The 22940-nt window shown below is 38.6% G+C and overlaps 1 protein-coding gene across 1 annotated transcript in view; it reads left to right on the top strand.

Annotated features, from left to right (window-relative positions):
• Positions 1 to 14670, top strand: part of ECT2 (epithelial cell transforming 2) — a 29673-nt gene extending 15003 nt beyond the window's left edge. Inside the window, exons 16-26 of the mRNA XM_050902557.1 lie at positions 834 to 944; positions 1981 to 2077; positions 2801 to 2882; positions 3842 to 3920; positions 4109 to 4228; positions 5606 to 5744; positions 7311 to 7465; positions 9455 to 9562; positions 10699 to 10845; positions 12915 to 13240; positions 14612 to 14670. Of these exons, the coding sequence (XP_050758514.1) occupies positions 834 to 944; positions 1981 to 2077; positions 2801 to 2882; positions 3842 to 3920; positions 4109 to 4228; positions 5606 to 5744; positions 7311 to 7465; positions 9455 to 9562; positions 10699 to 10845; positions 12915 to 13223 (1347 nt within the window). The 3' untranslated portion in view covers positions 13224 to 13240; positions 14612 to 14670. The remainder of the gene's footprint in view (positions 1 to 833; positions 945 to 1980; positions 2078 to 2800; positions 2883 to 3841; positions 3921 to 4108; positions 4229 to 5605; positions 5745 to 7310; positions 7466 to 9454; positions 9563 to 10698; positions 10846 to 12914; positions 13241 to 14611) is intronic.
• Positions 14671 to 22940: the final 8270 nt, after the last annotated feature.

Here is a 22940-nt window from a genome sequence, read left to right as displayed (position 1 = left end):
CTACTGAGTGAGAAGGAACACTAACTTGTATCATTGTATTTTCTGTTTAGACTTTTCAGTTGAGTTAGATGATATACTTTGTGTATACTCCAAATAGATACGGTTTGAGAACTGCAATTTGCAACACTACAGACATGCTTTTTACTCGGACATTAAAAGGGCCTCTTCCTGCAACCTTGGCTCTGTGCTCCCTCTGATCAATAGTAAATAACTAGGGAAATAACTTTTCATGAAGCTTCTTGTGTTTTTCCTTCAAGACTTGAAATGTGTAAGTGAATAAGGACTCCTTGTTTTCCCGAGTACAGAATGGGCAGAACAGGAAAGCTGGGTCTGGGACTGCAATGCATTTTAACATAAGTAGTCTGCTAGGTATCTTGTGTTTTTCCTGACCTGATCATTTTGAGGCAAATAGTGTTTGGCATTCAAAAGTTTTCAGTCTAAGGAATTGCTTCTGGTGCTTTGGTGTCTTTTAAAGGTGATTGCAGTAACTGGAGAAAATACTTGTGTGAAATTTCCAAAATTCTCACCAAAAGCATCTTTCTAGGTCAGAGTCTGCCTTCTACTTGAGCTGCTCAGCAGCTTCTAAGATTGTCACATGTGTACTTGATGTTTCTGAGAGCAGTCTGCATTTAATCAGCAGCATTGAGTCTTGGGCATCTGGCATGTAAAAATGTCTTAACTTGTTCTGTGAACACGCATGGGTTTACAACACATTTTTTATTATTCTTTATTGAAATGTGCCTTTGAGCAGCTTTGTATGGCTTGGGGCATATGAACATATGTACAATGCTACATAATATGTAAAGCAGAGCCGTAACAGTTATTTCTTTCAGTCAAAAGACTTGTTGAAAACATACCCTCCATTTGTGAATTTCTTCGAAATGAGCAAGGAGACTATTACTAGATGTGAAAAACAGAAGCCAAGGTTTCATGCCTTCCTAAAGGTAAGTGTCTGCAGAACTGAGTCTTTGAGTAGAACATGGAGAGCATTACCAAGTAAACCGCTTAATGCGGTAGATGGAAGAATGTGGAATTTTGGAAGCTTGGAGGAATGTGAACATCTTTTAGTGAGACAGAAATAGGAAGGATTTGAACTTCAATCCCTCAAGCTCCTCATAAGACTCTTTCATAAGAGGTCCAAGTTCCTCCTCTGTTACACAGCTTTCAGGATAGTTTGATTTTAAGCATTTGTTGCCGGAAAAACTGCATTCTGATTACTTTTCCTCAAATACATGTCTTCTCTTTTCTGTAAAGATAACTAGAGCTGCTGCTTTTTATTGGTCCCTCTCCTTCTGTTTAAAAGACTTGTATTTCAGAAATAGCTTTTAACTCGCTTTCAGCAGCTGTGAAGTTCCAGGGAGGTAGAATCTCTCAACATTCTTGTGACTAATGAATAGGAATATAACAGTGGAGATCTAACAGGAAGATGATCTTCAAAGAAAGAGTTATCTGAAGATGAGTCTTAAGACTCTTGAGCTCTTCAGATAAAGGTGTATAGTTGATTAATAGTGCAGCATAGCTTTAACTCCTCTTCTGTATCCAACAAGTGTCTCTCAAATAATGGAGTAATCAAACTGACAGATTTCAGCTCATGTTTTCTGAGGTACCAGGAATTGTATCCGAGTATTGATATCTAAAAGATGGGGAAATGAATAAGAGAACAGGCTGTCCCCTGTCCCACTCCACATTAGCATCTGAAACAAGGACTGAGGGGTTGATAATACGGACAGTTTAAAACTAGAAATTATGAGAACATAAATCGTGTGATAAATACTGTGCAGATTTGAATATAATTTTTTTTAACATGATCTGTTAATGACTGAGTATCTGTGGTAAACAATTCTCAAACTCTTACTGCAATGCTAGTTTCAAGGAAGACAACTTTTCTCCTAGTTTGTGATTTTGGGTTTTTTTGTGTGTGTGAAAAAAGTAAGAATTACTTCCTTTCTCCCCCCCCCCCCCTTTTTTTTTTTTTGCCAGATAAACCAAGCTAAACCTGAATGTGGCCGCCAAAGCCTAGCTGAACTCCTTATCCGTCCTGTTCAAAGGCTGCCTAGTGTTGCTCTACTACTAAATGGTAATCTAGTGATGTATTTTTTATTAGTTTGTCTGTGAAGGTGTTAAAACCAAGAAAATGTCTACTTTTTGTCACAATTAGCAACAGCTTTTCTCACATAAAACAAGCCTGATGTGGGAGGTAATCATGCTTCATGGCAGTCAGCAAGACCAATTACTGAAGAAAGCATACTTTTGGCTAAACTTCACTTGTTCATATATTTGTCTGCAGGATACAGGTAGAGGAACAGTTTGCTCTGACAACAGTTTTGTCTCTTCAAATATAATTGAGATTCAAATGCAGCTAGCATAAACTAGAGAGCAATTTGTATTGACAAGGCTTACAGCTTCATGTGTTCCACCTGGTATCAACCACTTGCTATAATAATGATTATGTAAATAAAAATAAGAATAAAAAACCCACACCACCACCCTTTGCTTCTGTTAGAAAAAGACTTCTATGCTTGTCTCTGCACTTCAACAAAAACAGCACGTGGTCTTGTTGATTTTTGAGTAGTTTGGGGGTTTGGTTTTGTATTGCAGGTGGGTTTTTTTCTTAATGAGATGCATGGACAATTGCGGCTCAGCCTACTTCCCCGCTTAATCAAGGCTATTTGGACTCCAGGATAGCTGTGATTTCTTCAGTCATCTTCTCTGACTTACAGTTTAAACTTGAATTTTTCATATTTCTTTTCAGGCACTTGTAATGTGTGTGGGGTTTTTATTCTTATTTTTTTAATTGTAGATATTAAGAAGCATACAGCAGAAGAAAACCCAGATAAAATAACTCTAGAGAGAGCTATTGAATCATTAAAGGAAGTGATGACGTAAGTGATGCTCATTCTATGAAACATACTGTTATACATTTAGATCTCTCTGTTCCTTCTATATTGTTCTTAGTGTGGTGTTGCCATAACTTTAGTCTCCATGTAAGTATACATAATTGCATGTGTTCTCCAGTCTCCCTTTGGCCACTGTTGTCACTTTGGCATTCTGTGCCAGAGCTCTTGAAGGAGTCTGTGGCGTTGTTACCCAGCACTTCTACCTGAACCTCTGCTGACTCCCTGCCTCAGCACGAAGCGGAACCTCCTTAGTCCTCTGTTCTGTTCCAACTCTTATTTCTATCTATTCCCTCCAGAATGGAAGAGATGTGTTTTGTCTCTAAATCTTACTTCTATGCATATATCCACTGAAAGGACATGCTATTGGTGGAAGATTAGTTTCTCTTCTGGTCCTGTATTAGCTATTCTTGGCACCATTCCACGAGTTAATTAGCTTAAAGCTGAAGCTGTTTAGATTGTAAGTCTCGCCTCTTTTTGAAGTGTAGCGTATGTCTCCAGCAATGAGACCTCCTATATTAATTGGGTAAATGTTTGTCCAATTTTAACAACAACTTTTAAATTGTAATTATTCTTGCATCTGCTTCTTGGTGAGCTGCAGTCCTCACTTGGGGGGGATGAAATGCAGGCTGTAAAGAATTGCATTGGGTTGGTCTCTAGTTCAAAATCTTACGGGGCAGGGGAGGAGAACTGTATATAAACTGAATGGTGTGTCAACTACTGATAACATGACAAGAGCATTGTTCTAGGTCTGAAGTTTCCTATGTGCTTAGCATATGGTATTTGGATACTTCAATGAGCAAGTGTGGCTTATTTTGTATTTTCCAGTGCTGCTGTGTAAACTGTGTCTCTGAATGTTTAGCTTCAGTATTTTTGTATGTCTTAAATGCAGTGCATTCATTTAGTATTGCTTGATATTGAAGACAAATATAATATGCTTCCCTCAGACATATTAATGAAGACAAAAGAAAAACAGAGGCACAAAGGCAGTTCTTTGACGTTGTCTATGAAGTTGATGGATGTCCAGTAAGTAATTTCTCTGAAGCTGCAGACCTGTAAAATGACTGTGCACTAGTTTGCTCCCTTTGCAAAAGTATGTGAGGTTAAAATGCAATGGTGCTGGTTTAAACAGATTTTCAGTATCAAGTTGTAAGCAAGCAGTAATCCAGCCCTTGAACTAAATGCTTAATGAGCTTTTTGCTTCTATCACTTAGGCCAATCTCTTGTCCTCTCACCGAAGCTTAGTTCAGCGTTTGGAAACCGTAGCACTTGGTGATGACCTCTGTGACAGGGGAGAACAGGTCACACTCTTTCTGTTCAATGATTGCCTAGAGGTAAGATGACTATATAAGTACATCTCATGAACTGAATTATAAAATGCTTGACACACTACATATGAATATAAACAAGTAAAATTTGAAAACTTTGAAGCAGAATTCTAAGTCACGGAAAGCTGATAGCTCAACACATGCTGATGTTGCCTTTCCATTAGCTATTGTATAAGCCAATACAAGTAGCTAGTAACTTCTGGATGGTTGAGGGGTGTTAATGTGGCCTTTAATGTCTTGTAGCCAGATGAAAAATTTAAAAGCAGCTTAATATGTTAAGAAATAAATGTTTATCTGAATAGCACTTTGAGTAGTACCAGTGGATGAAAAAGTGCTGGAGTCCTTGGATCAGCAGGATGTTTGTCCTTTTAAAATTTAGTCATATTTAATGTGAGTAAATAGCTGGCCTCTGGGGTAGGTCTGTCTGTACTTAGGCTACAAAAAAAAAAAAAAATCACATATTAAATGCCTTAGACTAACAGTATGTTAGGAAGAACTAGGAGGGAAAAGTAATCTAACTGGGTTTTGGAGACTTATGTGGAGAAGCTGAGGTTGTAAAGGACACTTTATGAAAGTACTTGTTACTGTCTACAGCAGTAAAGAACATTGTCTTCATGGAAGACCAACTCTAAAATAATCCAAAATTAGTGCTGTCTTAAGCAGCACTTAGACAAAAGCCTATTGTTGTGACTAGTGATGAACTCTTCCTGGGAGCCAAGTTGACTCAGCTTCATCACTTCTTGTAAAGGAAGGAAAGGAAAGTGAAAACACTTAATAAAGCTTCTTGGCTTCTCTCTTGTACAAGATACAAGCAATTGAAGATACCTTACTTAACCACGTAAGATACTTATGTGTTTATGTAAAGTAAAAACTGACTGACCAACCTCCACTGCAAAACCCACTTGATGGCTGCGTGCACAAGCAACAGCAAGTGATATTTCTAGGACATAACACACCACAGCCTAAGTTGGTTCATGCATATAGACGTTGTTTTTTCTGTTTAAATCTAGACTACCTTGTGGTAGGTTTCAAAGGTCCCTTAACTTGTTATGCAGGGTAGAATTGAGGTCTGTAATGCAACATTACTTCCCCTCTTGATTTTTTTTTTTTTTTACTTTATTTTATTTTTGAGGTGAATGTATTGATGCTAAGTAACAAGTATTGCTGGGCCACTGGAACTGTAGACAGTGAATAGTGAGATAAGTGAGTTCCTTAAAGATTTATGTGGTAGAGAAAATATAGTAAAATACTCTTTAGAGTATTTTTCTGTAGCAAGGCTTTCTGTGCCTTCCTGTATACTAGAAGGTAAAAGAATAGAAGAGAAACAAAACAATGGCAATAGACCTTCTAACTTTAACCTCTTTGTCTTCTATTTCACTGCAGATTGCGAGGAAACGGCATAAAGTTATTGGTGCTTTCAAGAGCCCGCATGGCCACACAAGGCCTCCTGCATCTCTCAAGCATGTTGTTCTCATGCCTCTCTCCCAGATCAAGAAAGTCCTAGACATCAGGGAGACAGAAGGTCTGTATGTTTTGAAGTGCTGGGATAGCTAATGAAAACTGTAGTTCAGGGTATAAAGGATGAAGGTCTGCTGCCATGGCATGGAATGCTAAGGTGTATTTGTTGTATAGTATGTTAGGTATGTGATTTTAGTATAAGCTTCTGTTTGAAGCTCTGTATGAGCTTGAGAATTCCCTGCATCGACACCTTTTGGCTTTTCAAGAATTGCTGCAGGATGCTGAATTTGGCAGAACTACTAGATGGCATTAGCATAAGCCAACCAAATGGCAGTGTGAGTTAGAGGAGTATGCTTGACAGCTCTGGATTTACAAAACAAAGACCAAAAAAAACCCCCAAACTTCAGTCCAGAGTATTACACTGACCATAGACAAGCGCTGTTGCTGTGAAACAAATCTTCATTTAACTGGTGATAATGATGCTCAGGAGGAGCTGTGCTTAGCATCTTAAAAGAAAGATTTAGATGACTTAATTTCTCTGGCTGCTTTGCCATACTGAGACTGTAGGGGTTTCACTGAAGTAATGCATTGCTACGGCAGCAGAACTCATGCTACAATACTGTTCCAGCCTCGATAGTGATGTCTAAAGAAATCTAGTGAGACTAGTTTCTACATCTATACCCTAGAAAGATAGATTTGATATTTCACTGTAGGTGATGGTATGCATGTCATACTTGTTCTGCTTTATGTTCTCTGAAGCACCTGAACACAGAAACCCAATAAAAAATAGAAATGGCAAAGAGGGTAGTAAACATGGTGCCTACCTGCATTTTTAAAAGGGTTTCTCTTCTAAGAATTCTCTTTAAATTACTGTGCAACACTTAAGTTTACTTTAGGACTTGGGCGATGGGAGCCATTTGTAAGCATACCATTTAATATTTGCTAAGAACTTTAGTATGCAAATCTTGGGAGAGGTCAGCTGCTCTCTCTTATAGGACTGCTTTTCCAGTGCTGCTTTTCTGAATTGGCAACGGGTTGTTTTTCTTTCTTTCTTTCTTTCTCTCTCAACTGTGTTTAGCATGCTTCAGCTGTGTCTGCTCTAAAGGAGTATCAGCAATGGATTAATTTTCTGCTATCAAACAAGCAATCTTTGTCAAGTTTAAACAGTAAAACTGTTGTAACTTGACTGTTTAATGTGTCATATATAGTACTGATGTCTTTGTTGCTTTTTCCTGCTTTACAAAATAGGGCAAATGTTTTCCTTGTTGGACAGATCATTTCTTTACCAACAGAAAACATTTCATGAATGAACTTGATATTTACTGCTATATCCAGTAAAGACTGACTAGTCTGCAGACTATAGTATGCAGATTATTTGGTGAATAAACTACTGTTGGATGAACAGCTGATTGCAGCCTCTTGACGAAGGATGCGAACAGAACTCGGTGCTCTTGCAAGCGATACAACAGCTATCATGTAAATAGAGATAAAATCCTTGTACCAAATCATATTGTCCCTAACTCTAGCTCCAGGCAGATGGAGGATTAACTCTTCTAAAGGTTCCCCCTTGAATTATATGAAAAATGGTTATTCTTTGTCTTAACTCCTTGCCTCTTTTTATAAACTGTAGATTGCCATAAAGCTTTTGCTTTAGTTGTGCGGCCACCTACAGAACTCAACAACAAGCTACTCAGTTTCCAGATGACAACTGAAGAGCCCCCTAAAGAAGATTGGTTGAAGATGTTGTGTCGGCACGTGGCTAACACTATTTGTAAAGCAGATGCTGTAAGTAGTCTGGAACCATGTTGCTGATTGGAAATATTTCTCTTTTTTTGGCTTGAAGCACATGAAGTTAAAGAACTTGTTAATAGTGGACATGCTTGAGGTGAAGTAAAGCAGAAAACATTTGTGCTAGCATGTCTGCAAGTGAGTGGTTAAAAGGTGGAAAAGAAAACAGCCTGGAAGTTAGCTTCTACAGAAGCTAATAAGTACTTAAAAATGAAGAATCATGCCCTTCCTCCATCACAAATTAATTATAAATAATTTAAACTCTGCACTGCAGAGCTAAACAGAATTGTCTTCAGCTTGCTTCTTTCACAGTTGTGTTTCAATTTACAATCCCAGCATTATGAATTATATGTTTTGGTTTAGCTCTGTGTTAGGTGGAATTCTTTGTTCTACACCTTATCTGCATGGGCACCGTTATGTAAGAGACGTGAAGCATCTTCCTCCTATAGACAGAAGCCTATAACCTTAAAACAAGGAAATAGAGAAATCAATGAAATAAAGGAGGCACTGGCCTCCTCACATTTTTAGAATTTCAATGTGTGGGCTTTCCACAGCCAGAAAACTACTAATTTGAAGAGTAGATCCTCTCCAATGAGGGCAAGAGACTGTCAGCTAATGTTTTAATTATGTGAGAGCATATGCATATCAGTCACCCAAAGTTGCTGAAAATATGTGCAGTACATATAGCTGAAACAACTTGAGTTTAAGCTAGAAATGTTTTCTCTTCTGCATTGTACTCTTAACGTACAATATTTGGCTGTCTGTGATTTTTAAAGACATGCTTGTTTCAGGAGAGGTAGTTAAGCAATCAAAATAGCATCTTAGTTTTATTTTATTTGGCTTGTCACCTAGGGACTTACAAATAAGAAACTTGGCTTTGTGCTTTTCCTTCCTTTTTAGGTACTGAGTAGGAAAAGTACTGATTCAGAAGTGTTAATTTACTTTAATCTGTCTGTCACCTATCTTCAGTGTCTTGTGTTACATATAACCCAAAGGGATGGAAAAATGTTGGGTTTTTTTAATAGAAATTAAATCTTTGTGTAATAAATGTATCATTCCTTCTTGCCCCAGGACATTCAGAATCATATGCTGACAAATTGTAACCTACTATGCTGAATCCCATTAGTTACAATTTCTGTAACTACTGCTTTGTACCAGCTATATAATACTTTTTTCTTGCTGATTTAAATGTCAAATTGAGCTTCAATTTAAGCGCACTTCCCCATTTTCAACAACTCTGTAGCATCATGTGAGAAATGAGATAGCGTTGACTTTGCCACGTGGTGGCAGTAAAGGCTTTAATTACTCTTTGTTAGACACTAGGAATAGCCATACAGCTTGCTGTCTGGTGTCCTTATGATTTTTTTTTTCAAAACCTTTTTTTTAGGTAAACTGTCTTTTCTCAAAATAAAACCCCCAAACAACAACAAAAGAAACCCCAGCAACTTCCCACTCCCATGCATTGCCCCCCCCCCCCCCCCCAAGTTTTTCAAGTAGCTAGCCAGAGATAGCTTTGCACATGCTAGGATTTAAGAATGAGGCATGGAAAAAACCCCAACACTTGTGGCTATTCTGAAACATCTGTTTGGCTTAAGCTGAAAGACTTAGTCTTAATGTTTGGCAGCTGGAGCTTTCAAGATTTCACTTCAGAAGAGTGCTAGGTGTGTCAGTGAAACAAAGAGGTATGTATCTTGTGAAACTCCCTAGGTATACTTTAGAACTACTGCCTTTACTTTGGTCAACCCTGAACTTGAAACTGAATCAAACCAAAGGTAAAACTCTGATGAAGTGGTTTCATAAACTGATTGCACCAGCAGTTAATCTAATGAAATGGCATGAAAGTAAATAGCTGCTTAACTGTATGTTAGGAGTTAAATATGGAGGAATATGGCAATTAAAACCATTAAATCTGACCTAATGAACTAGAGAATGATATTTTGACAAGTGCTGATGTTTGACCATTATTAAGACTGTTTTTGTCTATAGGAAAATCTCATTTATACTGCTGATCCTGATTCAGTTGAAGTAAATACTAAAGATATGGACAGTACTTTAAGCAGAGCATCCAGGGCAATAAAGAAAACATCAAAAAAGGTGAGATACTACAAAGATAGTGCTTTACAGTAAAACCCATTTTAGTCAGGGAATTGTGCTAGTATTCCTGTTTCAGGTGTTTTGTAGTACTTACAGTAGTGACAGGAAAAACTTAATCTGAACTAAAACTCTTAAGTATAAGCTCCTTAAAGAAAGAAGGTGGGGAGCATTTGGGGTTTTGACTGAGTAGTTTTGGAGTATCTGTATATAGTCTTAAGTATTATGGTCATAAGTATTATGTAGTCATTTTTGAGTCTGTTATGGAACTTCCTGTTTAATATTTTGAATCTTTTAAATATATTACAAAAAAACCCCAACCCTCAGCTGTAACTGTTTTTAGCATATTGAATGGAGTTTTAAAGCTGCATGCAATTGTCTAAATTCAAGTACCTTCAAAAGTAGGATGGGGGTAGAGTATGCGTGTCCTGGTAATAAAATAGACTTCGAAATAGCAAGGAAGTAAGTGCTGAATGCTGGTGTCTGCCTGTGTACGCTTTCCTCTGTGTACGGCTTAGTTGTTCTCAACTAATGGACCGAGGAACTGTGCCCTATTCTGCTAAGAGGACCTGGCTGGGAGGCAGGAGGAAGGCTGCCTGTCTGCTTTGTCATGTTGGCTGTGCGCTGGGTTTGGTTCTGCTAAAGTTTGTGGCATGTGAGAAGGGGTGACAGAATGATGCAGCAAGGAGGAATCTGTTCCCCATTCTCAGCAGCAGGCTCAGTATGTTCAAGATGATAATACTGTTTCTTAGAGAAAACTGTAGAGGCTGCTGTAGTTTGGAAGCTGCTGAAGACTAAATTGAGAGCAACTTAAAGGAGGGGGGCCTGACTTTGCAGAACCCAAGGGATATGGGGGAGCTTAGTTGACTAGACCTTATTTTGATTTCTCCCTGACTCTCCAGCCTCCCCCCCCCCCCATGTTGTCTTCATATTTGGACAGAGTGAGAAGAGCAGGGGTGATGGGAAGCCTTAAAAGTCAGATCACCTTGTGGGTGGGTGTGTTTGGCTAGTTTTGATACAGTCATATTAACATTTGATACGCATCCTACAGATGTTCAAAATTTGAATGGTAGCCTGTATTGTAGTAGTTATTACAGCCTGATTTTTGTCAGTGTATAACTGCTTGTTAAACTCCTCAGGTTACAAGAGCATTTTCTTTCTCGAAAACACCAAAGAGAGCTCTTCGAAGGGCTTTAATGTCGCATAGTGCAACAGAAGGAAGAAGTCCCAGTTCAGCTAATGAGAGTTATATAGGCAGCCGACTGACTAGTACGTCGTCATTAGCGGTAAGTGATTTGGCTGTGCAGGCCAAATAAGTAACCTTTTTAAGATCAGTTATTTTAATGTCTGGTGCTGATCTTACTTTAACAATTTCAAGATCCACAGTGGAAAAATTTATTTTTAACTACATTCATAGACATGTTATTTTCTGAGCAAGAGTTGTTTAATGAGAAGGCTTACTTGCTGAAAATGCAGAAAAATCTGCTGTATGTACTAGAAACTGGGAGTTGCCTTGTACAATTAAGTTGGAAAAAAACCAACCCAACCTCTTTTGCCAGAGATGGAATATGTATCCGTTTCTGAGTGAGAAACTTCCAACACACTGTCTTATGTTGGTTCATGCTTTTGATTTTGGACAATAGATACAAATGCGGTGTACAACCCTGAATAGTACAGTGAAAGTATCAATGAAAGTAGTGAGATGATAGACATCCTGTGAAACAAACTGGGAAGGAAGGGTAGAGAAATACAGATGCTGCAGCCTGAGAGTTTTTAAAAAGACAAGGGAATTATCTCCTTATACATGTTTAAGAAAACTTGGTAAAATAATATGTTGTTCTACATACTGCAACTCTTGTGCTATGCCTGGCTACCTATTGCAGCTTGCTTCTGCTACATTGACCTCTTCTGACGTCAAACTCAAGTTCCTCGTACAGTCTAGTAAAGCAGACTAGATTTGGACGAATTTTTTAATCTTATGAATCTCCTATGACGACAGGCTGAGAGAGCTGGAGTTCTTGAGCCTGGAGAAGAGAAGTCTCTGGGGAGACCTTATAGCAGCCTTCCAGTACCTAAAGGGGGCCTACAGGAAAGATGGGGAGGGAGTGTTCATCAGGGACTGTAGTGATAGGACAAGGGGTAACGGTTTTAGACTGAAAGAGGGCAGATTTAGATTAGATGTAAGGAAGAAATTCTTCACTGTGAGGGTGGTGAGGCACTGGAACAGGTTGCCCAGAGAGGTTGTGGATGCCCCCTCCCTGGAAGTGTTCAAAGCCAGGTTGGATGGGGCTTTGAGCAACCTGGTCTAGTAGAAGGTGTCCCTGCCCATGGCAGGGGGGTTGGAACTAGATGATCTTTAAGGTCCCTTCCAACCCAAACCATTCTATGATTCTGTGATCTTTTGCTTTTATTCTAGTGTTTGAGTAAATCTGTATGCTGAGTAAACATCTACTTTAAAAGTTTGTAGGACAGAAGGCCAAGAACAGGATTTCCTGTGTATCTTTCTACTACTGCCTGATATGTCAGTACCTTAGTATAGAGATAATTCAGTATGTTTGAGTGGCCATTAAATTATACAATGTAAAGATACTGTCCTACTCTCCCACATGAGAAGGCATGAGAAAATATGAATTAATAAGAGAGGAAGTATCACAGCGGACTCTCTTGCTTTAGAGGAAATAAAAAAAAAAATCTACCAGTGTGGCTATACCCCAGTTCGCTGTAGAGATTTTCTTCCTTCAATTATGATTGCTCCAACAATTGTTTTTAAACTCTAATATTCTGTCTTCATTTTGATACAGCACTGTATCTCATTTCTCATGAAAATGCAAGTCATGCACTCTTCTCTTTGTGTGTGTCTACCCCATACAAAAATACTTTTTTCCACAAAATGGTAGGAACTTATAGTAGCAAAAACTATTTTCCTATTTCAAATTCTTCCCAGAGTTCTTGGACCTCTGAGGTAGTAAGCTGCAGCTTGGCAGCAGATCATATGTTGTGTGATGCCATGTGGTTTTTTTAACCAATCCCCCACACCACTGAACTTGCATAAAGCCTTTTTGGTTGAATCAATAAGGTTGAGGGGAAAAGAGCGGTTTGGATTCCAGCCCCTCAAGTTGGGGCACCAGTGCAGTTCTTGAGTAGGAAACTAAAGCTGCAGGAAGCCTGTCTGACTCCATTGAGAGAGTCAAAGCTGTTATTCAGACATACTGTTTTATTTAAATAAAAGCCTGGCCTTTGCTTATGTGGGGATTTTTTGGTGTAGAAAAACTATAGAGTAAAAATATCAATAAAGCTTGGAAGCTTGGATTTTTTTCTTGTTTGGACTAACTCTTGAACCCCTTCCTAATTGTAGATGGCTCGTTCATCTTCTACGTGCAGCCTAAATGGATCTGTCAAATGTGCTGTTAATGTGCATCGCTCCAATTCTGTTGATTGGAGCTCTCAAAATTCCAGGCCTCGACCTGTGCTGTGTCCTGGCTCTCCAAATATTCGTCTTTCAAATGCTGTAGAAGAAAAAACCTCTTCCAACTTGGAAAGCTTAAGTGGGCATGCCTTGGACAGATCATGTCCTATCCCTATTATTATTACCACTTGTGGTGATGCTGGAGATAATAACCAGTGTGGTGCTGAAAAATTCTGTACATCAAATCCTGACTGTTAATGCCCATCTTGCATGAAGTGAGCAAAAAATCTTGATTCCTCTAAACTAAGACAGCATGGTAAAACCCTAGAATCCACAAAATGTGTTAAATGATGTTGGGTTTTTCTTTGACTTGTTCTAATGCACAGGGTTGGAGTCAACACTCACATGTGGTCTAGTCCTATTTCTGGTTCTGGGTGCAAAGTTAATTCTTTCACAAATCCTTTTAACTTTAATTTTTCTGCGTGTTTTTCTTAATTCATTTCTATACAATTGAATTATTTATTGTTTCAGTTCAGTTGTCCAAGTGCCAGTGTAGCTCACTGGCCAGAGTTCTGAGGACTTTAATAACTTGGTTGCATGGAAGTCTTGAGCACCTAATTTTACCTCTGGTTTTAAGTTTTTGTTCCCCTATCTGTAAATAGAAAAAATATCCTGTATAAAATACTTTAGAGTCTAATAAGAGCCGCTATATAAAGCGGAGTTTAGGATTTGATTTTCAAGTATTGCCTATGACTGCAAATAGAAGATGTGCCATAAACAGGCATTAGACTTCATAGTGAAGTGGTATATCCTTAACTGCTCAAAATATCCCTATTTAAAAGATGCTTGAAGCATGCAGGTGCAGCAAGCTGCCTAACTACCATGACCTGTTTATATGCTGAAAAGCTTGGCAGTGCTATAAAGAGCAACAGAAGATTGCTTGTGAAAGTATCTTGAGGTCTAATGTAAAAAGAATATAAAATCTCAGCTGATCCAAAGAGGTTAACTTTTAGTGCTACATATTGATGTGTTGGTTTCACTGTAATTTTAAGTTCCAGAAGCAGCCTATGCTTCTGGCACCAGAAAAGTCAGCTTTTTGCCTAGTTTGTGCCCATCCAGGCATGGCTAAAGCAAGCTCTGACAAATCGTTGTGATGTCTATTGCCTTCTGTAGCCAAGAAGGCTTGTATTCGGCATCTAATTTGGGGCTCAACGCTGGTAAGAATACAGAAAGTTGTAGGATCTGAGGGGAGCTCCATTTCTCTAAGAGATTATCATAATGTATCTTGCCCTCAATTTGGAGGGAGATTATTATTGCAAAAAGTGCGATGCAAGATGTATGCTATTACTTGGTTAACAGCTGCTTTTCAAAAACACGTTCTTGCATTCTGAATCTCTCAAGGCTGGTAACAAGGAAAAATCTTTCTTCTGCATTTTTTTAAAATATATGCATTCTACTTGTTTGGTGCTGTAACTTTTCTGTTCAAAATCTAGAAATGCTGAATCATTAATTTCAAAAGGTGCCAATCTTATATCTTCTGTACTGTTACTTTCCATATGCTATGTATCAAGGTTGAGAAATTACTACTGCACTGTTGACATTGGCTAATAAATGATCAAATAACTTTTTTTTTTCTTCCCCAACAGGGTATTTCTTCTCCTTCCTTGGTCAGTCTTCCCTCAATCTTTGAAAAAAGGAGTCATACATTAAGTCGATCAACAACCCACTTGATATGAAGCAGATTTAAAATACAATGCTGTATTGTAGTGACTAACAAGCAGCTGGCTATTCAAATGACCTGTTACTGACATTAATGGTACCTTAGTCATTAGCACTTAGCAATGATTAGCGAAATGTTAGATAACACTAAGTTAATCACAAGGGGTTTTTAGTTGTATTGAAGCAGATCAGCTAATCAGTGGAATAAGTAACTTGGTCTTCATTTAAGGCACAGTATTCCCTTGCACAAATTTATTTTCTCGCCAACATAACGGAAGCATTTTCTTCTATGGAAATTGTCCCCTCTAGGCAATAAACTAGTTTGTCAGATTTTGAAATGAAGATGATGTTCACATAACTTACCACTGGTTTGGATGACTCTTATGCTTGCCTAACTTCATCAATTGGCAGAGCACTCTAATGTTCGAATTGTTGATTTGTTAAATGGAGATGCATTATGAAGTACCTGACCTGTCAAGTATGACAGTTAACCTGTTGTACAGCTGCTTATTCCAGATATTTTATAAATTAGCTGTTTATAAAGAAATAGAATTACGTTTCTGTGATTATGGTCTTCTACAGCCTCACTGTAACACAGTGGTATGTTACGTGGGTTTGTTTAAACAGGAAGTTGAAAGGCTGTGACTAGCTTTGACCACCAAAAATGATCAATTGAATTCTTTGAATTTCTTTGAAGTGGAAGTCTGAGGAAAATAATTACACTCCCTTTTAGTAGGGCTGTTAAACCAACCCCCAAAACCCCACACCTTCCAGAAACTTGGTTAACGAATCATTATTTAATGCATGGGATTATTGGTGTGACATCATAACTTGAGGGTCCAATTTTGGTGTGTCAAATTTCAGGTGTAGTACTCCTGAGGCTTTTACCTGGCTTTCTCATGTATTTGTGTCTTCCTTCAAAACTATATGTTCACTTCTTTCATCTCTGAACAGTTAGTATGATGCAATGCTATCTCAGGAACTATCTAAATATGTATATTTCTGCATTTCATTAGCGGTTTAACTGTCTGTCTGGATTAGCAGGAGTTCTCAACTTCTGGTTTCTTTTTAACCACCAGTGTCTTGTCTTATGTCTATATGTAACTAGTGATGCTTCTGAATGTGTCAGACTTAACTGTTTTTATATCTTTTTGCCAATCCAAGCAATGTAAATAAACTGTTTAAAATAACACTGCTTATGGCTTTGCCAAACAGGCTTTTATGAGAGTCTACTTTGTCTTTTCACATAAAAAGCGTTGTGTTGAGCTCTAGCCTACAAATGTACTCTGATTAGCTATATAGCTATTCCTAATAAAGTATACAACTTGGTAGGCCTGAATCTGCCAGAACCAAACTTTTTTTCCCTTAATATATTCACCATTCTCCCCTCTTCCCCTGGATATATATCCATGGGGTTTTTGTCCTTATCTGTTCAAAATAAACATCTAAGCTTAAATATGCACTGACACTTACGTAATAAAGTGGCTCCAGGAAATGAACTATTCAATAAATACTATTAAAAAAAATTAACAAGTTTTTGTTATTTTTGGAAGGGCATCTTCAACCTGGTAAACTCCATGCAAGCTTATGATATCAGCCTATCGTTATTCCTCTGGTTGTCTTTCATTTCCAAATTATTTGTATTTAGCTTCTATATCAAGTTCACCTGCACTCAAAGCCAATTGAACCTCTAGTGTTTACTGTATTGCCTAATCTTGTCATTACCACTACCGCACAGCTCTGTTGTTGCTAAATGACTGGAAAATGATCGTTCAGAGTGCTGAGTCCTACTGCGCTTCCTTTGTTGCATATAACTTTCTAATGGAGGACCTAGTTCTGCTCAGTCTTGCTAACTCTCGAAGAAGGAGAAGAATGAGGAAGGCTATGCCTGCCTCCAGTGTGACTTTACCCTCTCCTGCATTCTGGATGCATTTTTATCTTAACCTGTTATGTCAAGTTTCAGCATGAGATGCCCCTATTTTTATTGAAAAATAGATGTACTGTTAAAAAAAGAAAATCTTATGTTAGGACTAAGAGCAAAATGGCAGCTCGGTCTCCTTATAGTTAAGTGAGATGATTTAGAACGGACAACGTATTCATTACTTTGTCTGCTGCTCTTTGACTACACTCTAAGGCAATGTGCTCTAGCAGCAGTTAATTGAAGGCACGCTTGGTCCCAGACTGGTGAGAGGATACACTACCAGTGGGTATCTTAGGATTGTACTGAAGCCCTTAACTGCTTTTTGGATATTGACTGTCATAGAGGATGAGAAGTTTTTCAGTAAGATAGAGAAGTGAAAACAGTGCGATTTTGGGTTAAAATAACAAGCTGATAGGTAATAATTAACGCTGATTTGCTGATTTGATAATTTGTTCTCAATCTAATTACCTAGGGTAGTGTCACAAGTCTTTCGGATACTGGAGACAATAGTAGGAATCACCTGACCCAATTTTAGTAAGGCATTGTCTTGCATGACAGTATTGTAAGTTTGCTAGCAGAGGGGAAACTACTAGTAAGCGAATACAAAACTGGCTGATCTCTACCCATTGGACAGCAAATCTTGTTAGTATCCACTGTGGTCATACTGAGTGGGGCTCCCCGGGGGGCTGCTCAGTATTTCTATTGACTGAGTGGATAATGGAGTGGGAGAGTGTGCTGCTTAGTTTTACAGCTGTCACACAGCAGCAAGAAACTTGAGTACATGACAGAACAGGATTAGAGGTGGAAGTGAGCTTTCTAAGTTAGAGAGGTGCTCCAGAGTAACAGAAACAAGCAAAAAAAAGGAATTTTTACAAATGAGAGGTTTGCCCCCACCTTCCCCATTTCCAATACTGCATGCACATGTTGTAGCATTAGAACTAGTACATAATTTTGGTTGGTGTTCTTTTAAATTTTAGATGAGACTGGTTCTCAAAACCAGAATTTTAAACAATAATACTTTTACCATCTAGCCGCTATGGGATGTGCCTTGTGGAGCAACAGTAGTCATCTGGTTTTGTACAATACCTAGCTTCAATCATGATATACAATTCAAATCTCCTGAATATTTTTTAAAACTTCAATTCAGAGAGTTTAATTGAATTAAGTGTAATTTCTTAAGTCTTTATGCTGAGATTTCTGTATCAGTAAAGCTGTAGGATCTGTTCTGCAACTCTTTAAGGAACAAACTTTGGGATAAAAAGGACATTTCTTTCTAACCTAGCTCTCATTCACTTACCACTGTGCTAAAGACTTAGCCAGCACGCATTCAGCACACAGAAGAATTGTTTTCATTCAGAAAGACTGGAACTCTCTGAAGAGGAGGTCAAAAGATGATCTTTGTTTAAAACACAACCTTCTCTTCTTGTAGGCTGTGCAAAATCAAACAGTTCAATGAGCTCATGCTCATTGCTACGAGAATCCTTACTCTTAACCATTGTTCTAAATTGGTGCCTCTTAAAATTGAAGAACAGCTATCATAGGAAAGAGTCTTCTGTTGGGTGAGTGTTAGGTGGGGATGTCTCACTGTTCTGATCCAAAATTTCAAGGAGAATGCAGTTTTCTAGCAGTATGCTCGCTCGCTTCCCGTGTTAGCATGTGTATCTTGACGTGCCGGGTAGTACTGCTCCGAGGAGAAAATTCCTTTGAGTAGGTGTGCTATACGTACATTGCCGTGGAGTTTATTGAGGTATGCCCTTCAACATTTTTAGAAAATCATGTAGTGTGTTACCAACCTATCTTTGTTACTGGTTGAAATACAGAATAGCGCTCAGAAGTTTATACTATAAATGGTGTTTAAGGAGCCTGTAGAGCTATCTGGTGGTAGTTTGGAGGGAGTACGGAGACTAAAGCTTGTACTGAGGCAGGGTGATGTATAAGGAAGCAATAGTTTGTTTGCTTGCTTAAAAAAATTAGGAAAAATCCCACTGAGATATTAAAGAAGCCGGCAGTTGGCCAAGAGACCGCAGGAAGTCTGGAACACAGCTTGGAGCTGAACTCTTCTCCTTTTGTTGATATCTGAATCTTGTGAACTTCCTAATGTAGCTTAGTCTGGGCTTGAGCGGTCCAGCCATTCACAAACTTATACCTAGAATTCATAAACATGCACTCACGCAAGCTATTAAAGCATTTATGGACTAAGATGATTAATCTTTTATAGGTTTTTGTTCAAAGAGAAAAGCAGAGAGATTACAGCTGCTTGAGAGCACCTGTTTGTGAATCGGTTGTAGATTCAACGGGATGGCTTGACCTGTATTTTGCAGAAAAATAGTTGCTGTTTCAAAAATAGGAACTGAAAACTCCACTGTGAGATGGATGTTTACAACCTCTGAAAGCCAGCCATCAGAGACAAACCAGGGGCGAGCTAGAATGTACTTTAAAAACACAAAAGCTGTTGAGAGCTTAAAATATTGGCTGAGTGCTCTAAGCAGCTGACACTGGAAGGGTGAAGGCAAACTGGTGCCACGTTCTTTGCCTTGGGACGGGTTTTAAGTGCAGAGCCAGAAACCTGCTCTCTCCTGTCAGTAACGAAAGCTAAAATGGAAATGAGAACGCCATGAAAACAAACTAATTAAACATCTAGTGAAATAGATGTAACACTGTCAGATGTTAGGCAAACAAAAGTCATTTTCAGATAAGAACATTACCACTATTTAGGGCTGAATTTTCAGCTGGCACAGAGTATTCTGTCAGCCTCTATACAAATGCAACCACGCATTTGTATGCCTAATTTAGGCGGTTAGAAGTGCAATTACCACCCTACCTGCAAACTGTAATTAGTTTAAGATGTCTTGGTGCCTTTATCAGCTGATCCATACACTGACACTGACTTTAAGTAGAGTCTGACTATAGTGGGAGCTGCCCTCTGTTGTTGAAGCAAGTTATTATATACATAAATACATACATGTATGAAGTAGTGCAAAAAAGATGCTTACAAAGAGATGTGAAGCATCCTTTTACTTTACCCTACATAGAGAGGCCTAGTGCGGGTACTTTATATTAGTGAAATTAAGCAATTCAAGTTCTGATATTTATATTAATATTGGTAGAAAGAGGAGAACCTTTGTACCTCTCATTCCCCCTCTCCCTCCAGCACCTCAATTTCTTTGAGAGCTGAGGAAGAAGGAAATGGCTTTTGGCCTAATGCTGGAGAGCCCAGCTTTGCCGCAGCTCAGCCTACCAGGAGCACTGTAGAGCCCGTCCTATTTTGGGGGGAGTAAAATCTTGTGCCCAGCAAAGCCCAGAAGCAGGCTGCCTTCTGCCTCGCCAGCTCAGGCAGCTCCGGTTTCCCTGGCACCTGTGAAGATCGGGTAAAGGATGACTTTTTGCACTTCCACCACCTCCTTCTCCATCCAGAGATCGAGGAAAGCTCAACAGCCATCAATTTATTAATGGATTCTTTAAAATGGGGTTGACTGGAATATAAATTGTATTACCTGAGCTCTTGGAGGTTTTGTTTTGTGTACAGTTAAAACCAGTAATGTTTATTCGTCAATGTTTGGAGATACCAACTACCTCTCATAAATACTCAACTTCTGTCTTTACCCAGTCAGTAATTCATTGGCTATGTTGGATTGTAAGCTCCTACATGCTTTCTGCTGCTCTGTGATGGCAAAGAGGATTTTTCAGTAGTTTCTCCAATGTTTCAGCCTGAAGGGAATGTAAATATAAGCATAAATGATTTTGAAAATGTGCCTTTTTTTCTGTGTTTCAATGGCTCATGCATTAGAGTTGGTATGGCTGACAAATCAGCACTGATTGCTAATTAAAAAGCTGAATATATTAAGGAGTTTCACACTTTCATTTCTTCCTCAGATTGAAGCCCTAGCTGTATGAGTGAGTGCTAGCGAAGCTCTAATGGATACAGTCTAATTACTAGCCATTTTTGCTTTGACTTAACAGTTCATGAATTACAGTAACTCTGACTGACAGATCATTGCTGATTACTAATTAAATGGCAGAATTCGGTTTTATGCACCTCCAGCTTTTACCCCCACAAAAAGTGACACTCCATATCTTAACAAAAAATGCTTTCTCTCTGCTTGTTTGTTGGTATGTAAAAGCTGATGGTCTCATCCCTCCGGAAAACAAAAATTCTTAGGGCACGTTTAACAATAGTGGTGGATAAATATATTTCAAAAATAAAGTTACTGCTGTGTTGCTTATAAAGGAGGCTTTAGAGAGAAACTGTTCAAGGCAGTATAACAACTCAGCATGTTTCCTGGCACTCTCATTCTCTTACGGATCGCCTCAACCGTCATTTAGTGAGCCCAAAGAACAATAACATTTTTAGTCCTTTATCTGTGGGAGGGGACAATTCATTCACTGCCACAGGTACTCCCTAGGTCCCCTGGACACTAGAACAAATGCAGGAATGGATTGTCTTTCTTTTTCTTTCTCTTCATTTGCCTTTTCTATTCAACATACCCAGAATTTAATCTGGTTCTTGACAGGATTACTCTCTAGAGGATCTTGACAGATACTCTCCTAATCTGTGATGTGTTTTAATTTGTGATAGTGATCTGTAGAAATGAGCTGTTGAGGTTGGGCGTTCTCATGATGATGGTGTCCCTTTCGTCCTGAATGACAGCGGGTAGAGTTATGGACAACCAGTAAATGGTATAACTGCTACAACTTTTCTCACTAAATGCCCAGAAATATTCAGTTCTATTCCAGACTTTAAATCAAGAATAAGGGCTCATTAAAATCACTACAGATCTTTTCAAATCAACACATCAAAGCTATTGCAGCCTGATAAACTTTTCTTTGTGCCGATTTCACTGAAATTGTTCCAAAAACGCAGCAAAACTTTTATCCTAAAAAGAATGGCTGCTTCTCTGAAAGGAAATTATGCTTCTCTGATCTCTTTCAGTTTGTGAGCATGCCCCTAAGTGTGTGAGTATTTCAATACATAGTTTGTAAAAATCCATCAGAGATAATGCTCAAGAGCAAGGGTCAAAAGAAATGGTATGTTACTTGAGTTCCCATATATCAAAAAGCACAGTGTAAAAATCCTTGGCATATAGGGGATCTTAATGGTCCCTTCTGGACTTAAAATGTATTACAGAGAGAAACCATGAAGTCATTTTTATAATTGAAAGCTTTATCTTTTCTTTGTTAGTAATTCTTCCTGTCTGAATATCACTGTTCACCTTAAGCAAAATAGAGATTATATTATTACTGTGAGATAATAAAAAAGACTCTGCATTACTGTGGTCAATACCCATAATAAATGTAAGATTTGGTGTTCTAATGGGTAGCGGAAAGGTCCATTTCTCTTTGCCCCCACTGCTTCCATCTAACGTATTTCATATCATTGCTATTAATAGCAACTCAGAGTAACACGTTTGTACAAAGACAAGAATACGGCAGCGTCTGAAAAACAAACTATCCCAGGTCATCGTAACTGAACCATCAGAGTAACGTTTAGAAAATCTTTACGAGCAAAAGAAGCTCATGTGAAGTCTTGAGATCAGGTCTTTTGACTACATGTCTTCAGAAAACGTATATGTACTTGCCTGTATAACTCTGTCATTCATGACGGTGTGATCTTTAAAAAAAAAATTGGAAGATTTTACAGAGATGTATGGCAACCCAGGGAAACGGGGCAGTTGCTTTCACCAGGCACTTCTGAAACTCCGCCGAGACCTCTCTGCCTCATTTTCTACATGTGCCTGAGCCACGTGAGATCCGCCTGCCCTGGTAGTCTTGGTGAATACCGAGATAAAGCTTTCTGCAGCTGACAGCCCACAGGATGGAAAAATTCCACCATTTCCTCTCTTTGACTAGGAAATAACTGGAATGACTCAGCTCGCGTAGTTAGTGTAGCAAGTGTGACCTTTTTAAAGACGACTGCCGTATGGAGCTTTTTCGCCTCTACTTTCTCCAATTTTCCTTTACTCAAGAATGACCAGCTTCAAAGAAAAAGTTCACCGCTCTAATTGAATATTCTCCATATTGAGAGGGGTAAAAATAAACATTCTTCTCGGTTTATTCACGCATAAACTAGAGCCATCCAAGTGTGACATCTGAAAGGAACTACATGATTATAATCTGAAATGAGAACAAAGTTCATCTTGTGTGATTTCTTATTTTTTCCCTGCAGACTTTGAAAGAGGAAAGAGATTGCAGAATCTTAATACCCATTAAAGCTCAAGAAAGCTAGGGCTGTGCGCTCCTATGTTAACCTTTTTAGTATTATGCTGGCTAATTGTCTGTCCATTCCACCTTCTCCTCCCAGGTTAATGGGGTGGTTAACAGAGGAGAACAGGAATGGT

Source organism: Gymnogyps californianus, chromosome 10, assembly GCF_018139145.2.
Source record: "Gymnogyps californianus isolate 813 chromosome 10, ASM1813914v2, whole genome shotgun sequence".
Taxonomy (NCBI): domain Eukaryota; kingdom Metazoa; phylum Chordata; class Aves; order Accipitriformes; family Cathartidae; genus Gymnogyps; species Gymnogyps californianus.
The sequence above is the reverse complement of the archived record's forward strand: the minus strand, read 5'-3'. Positions and strand labels throughout refer to the sequence as shown.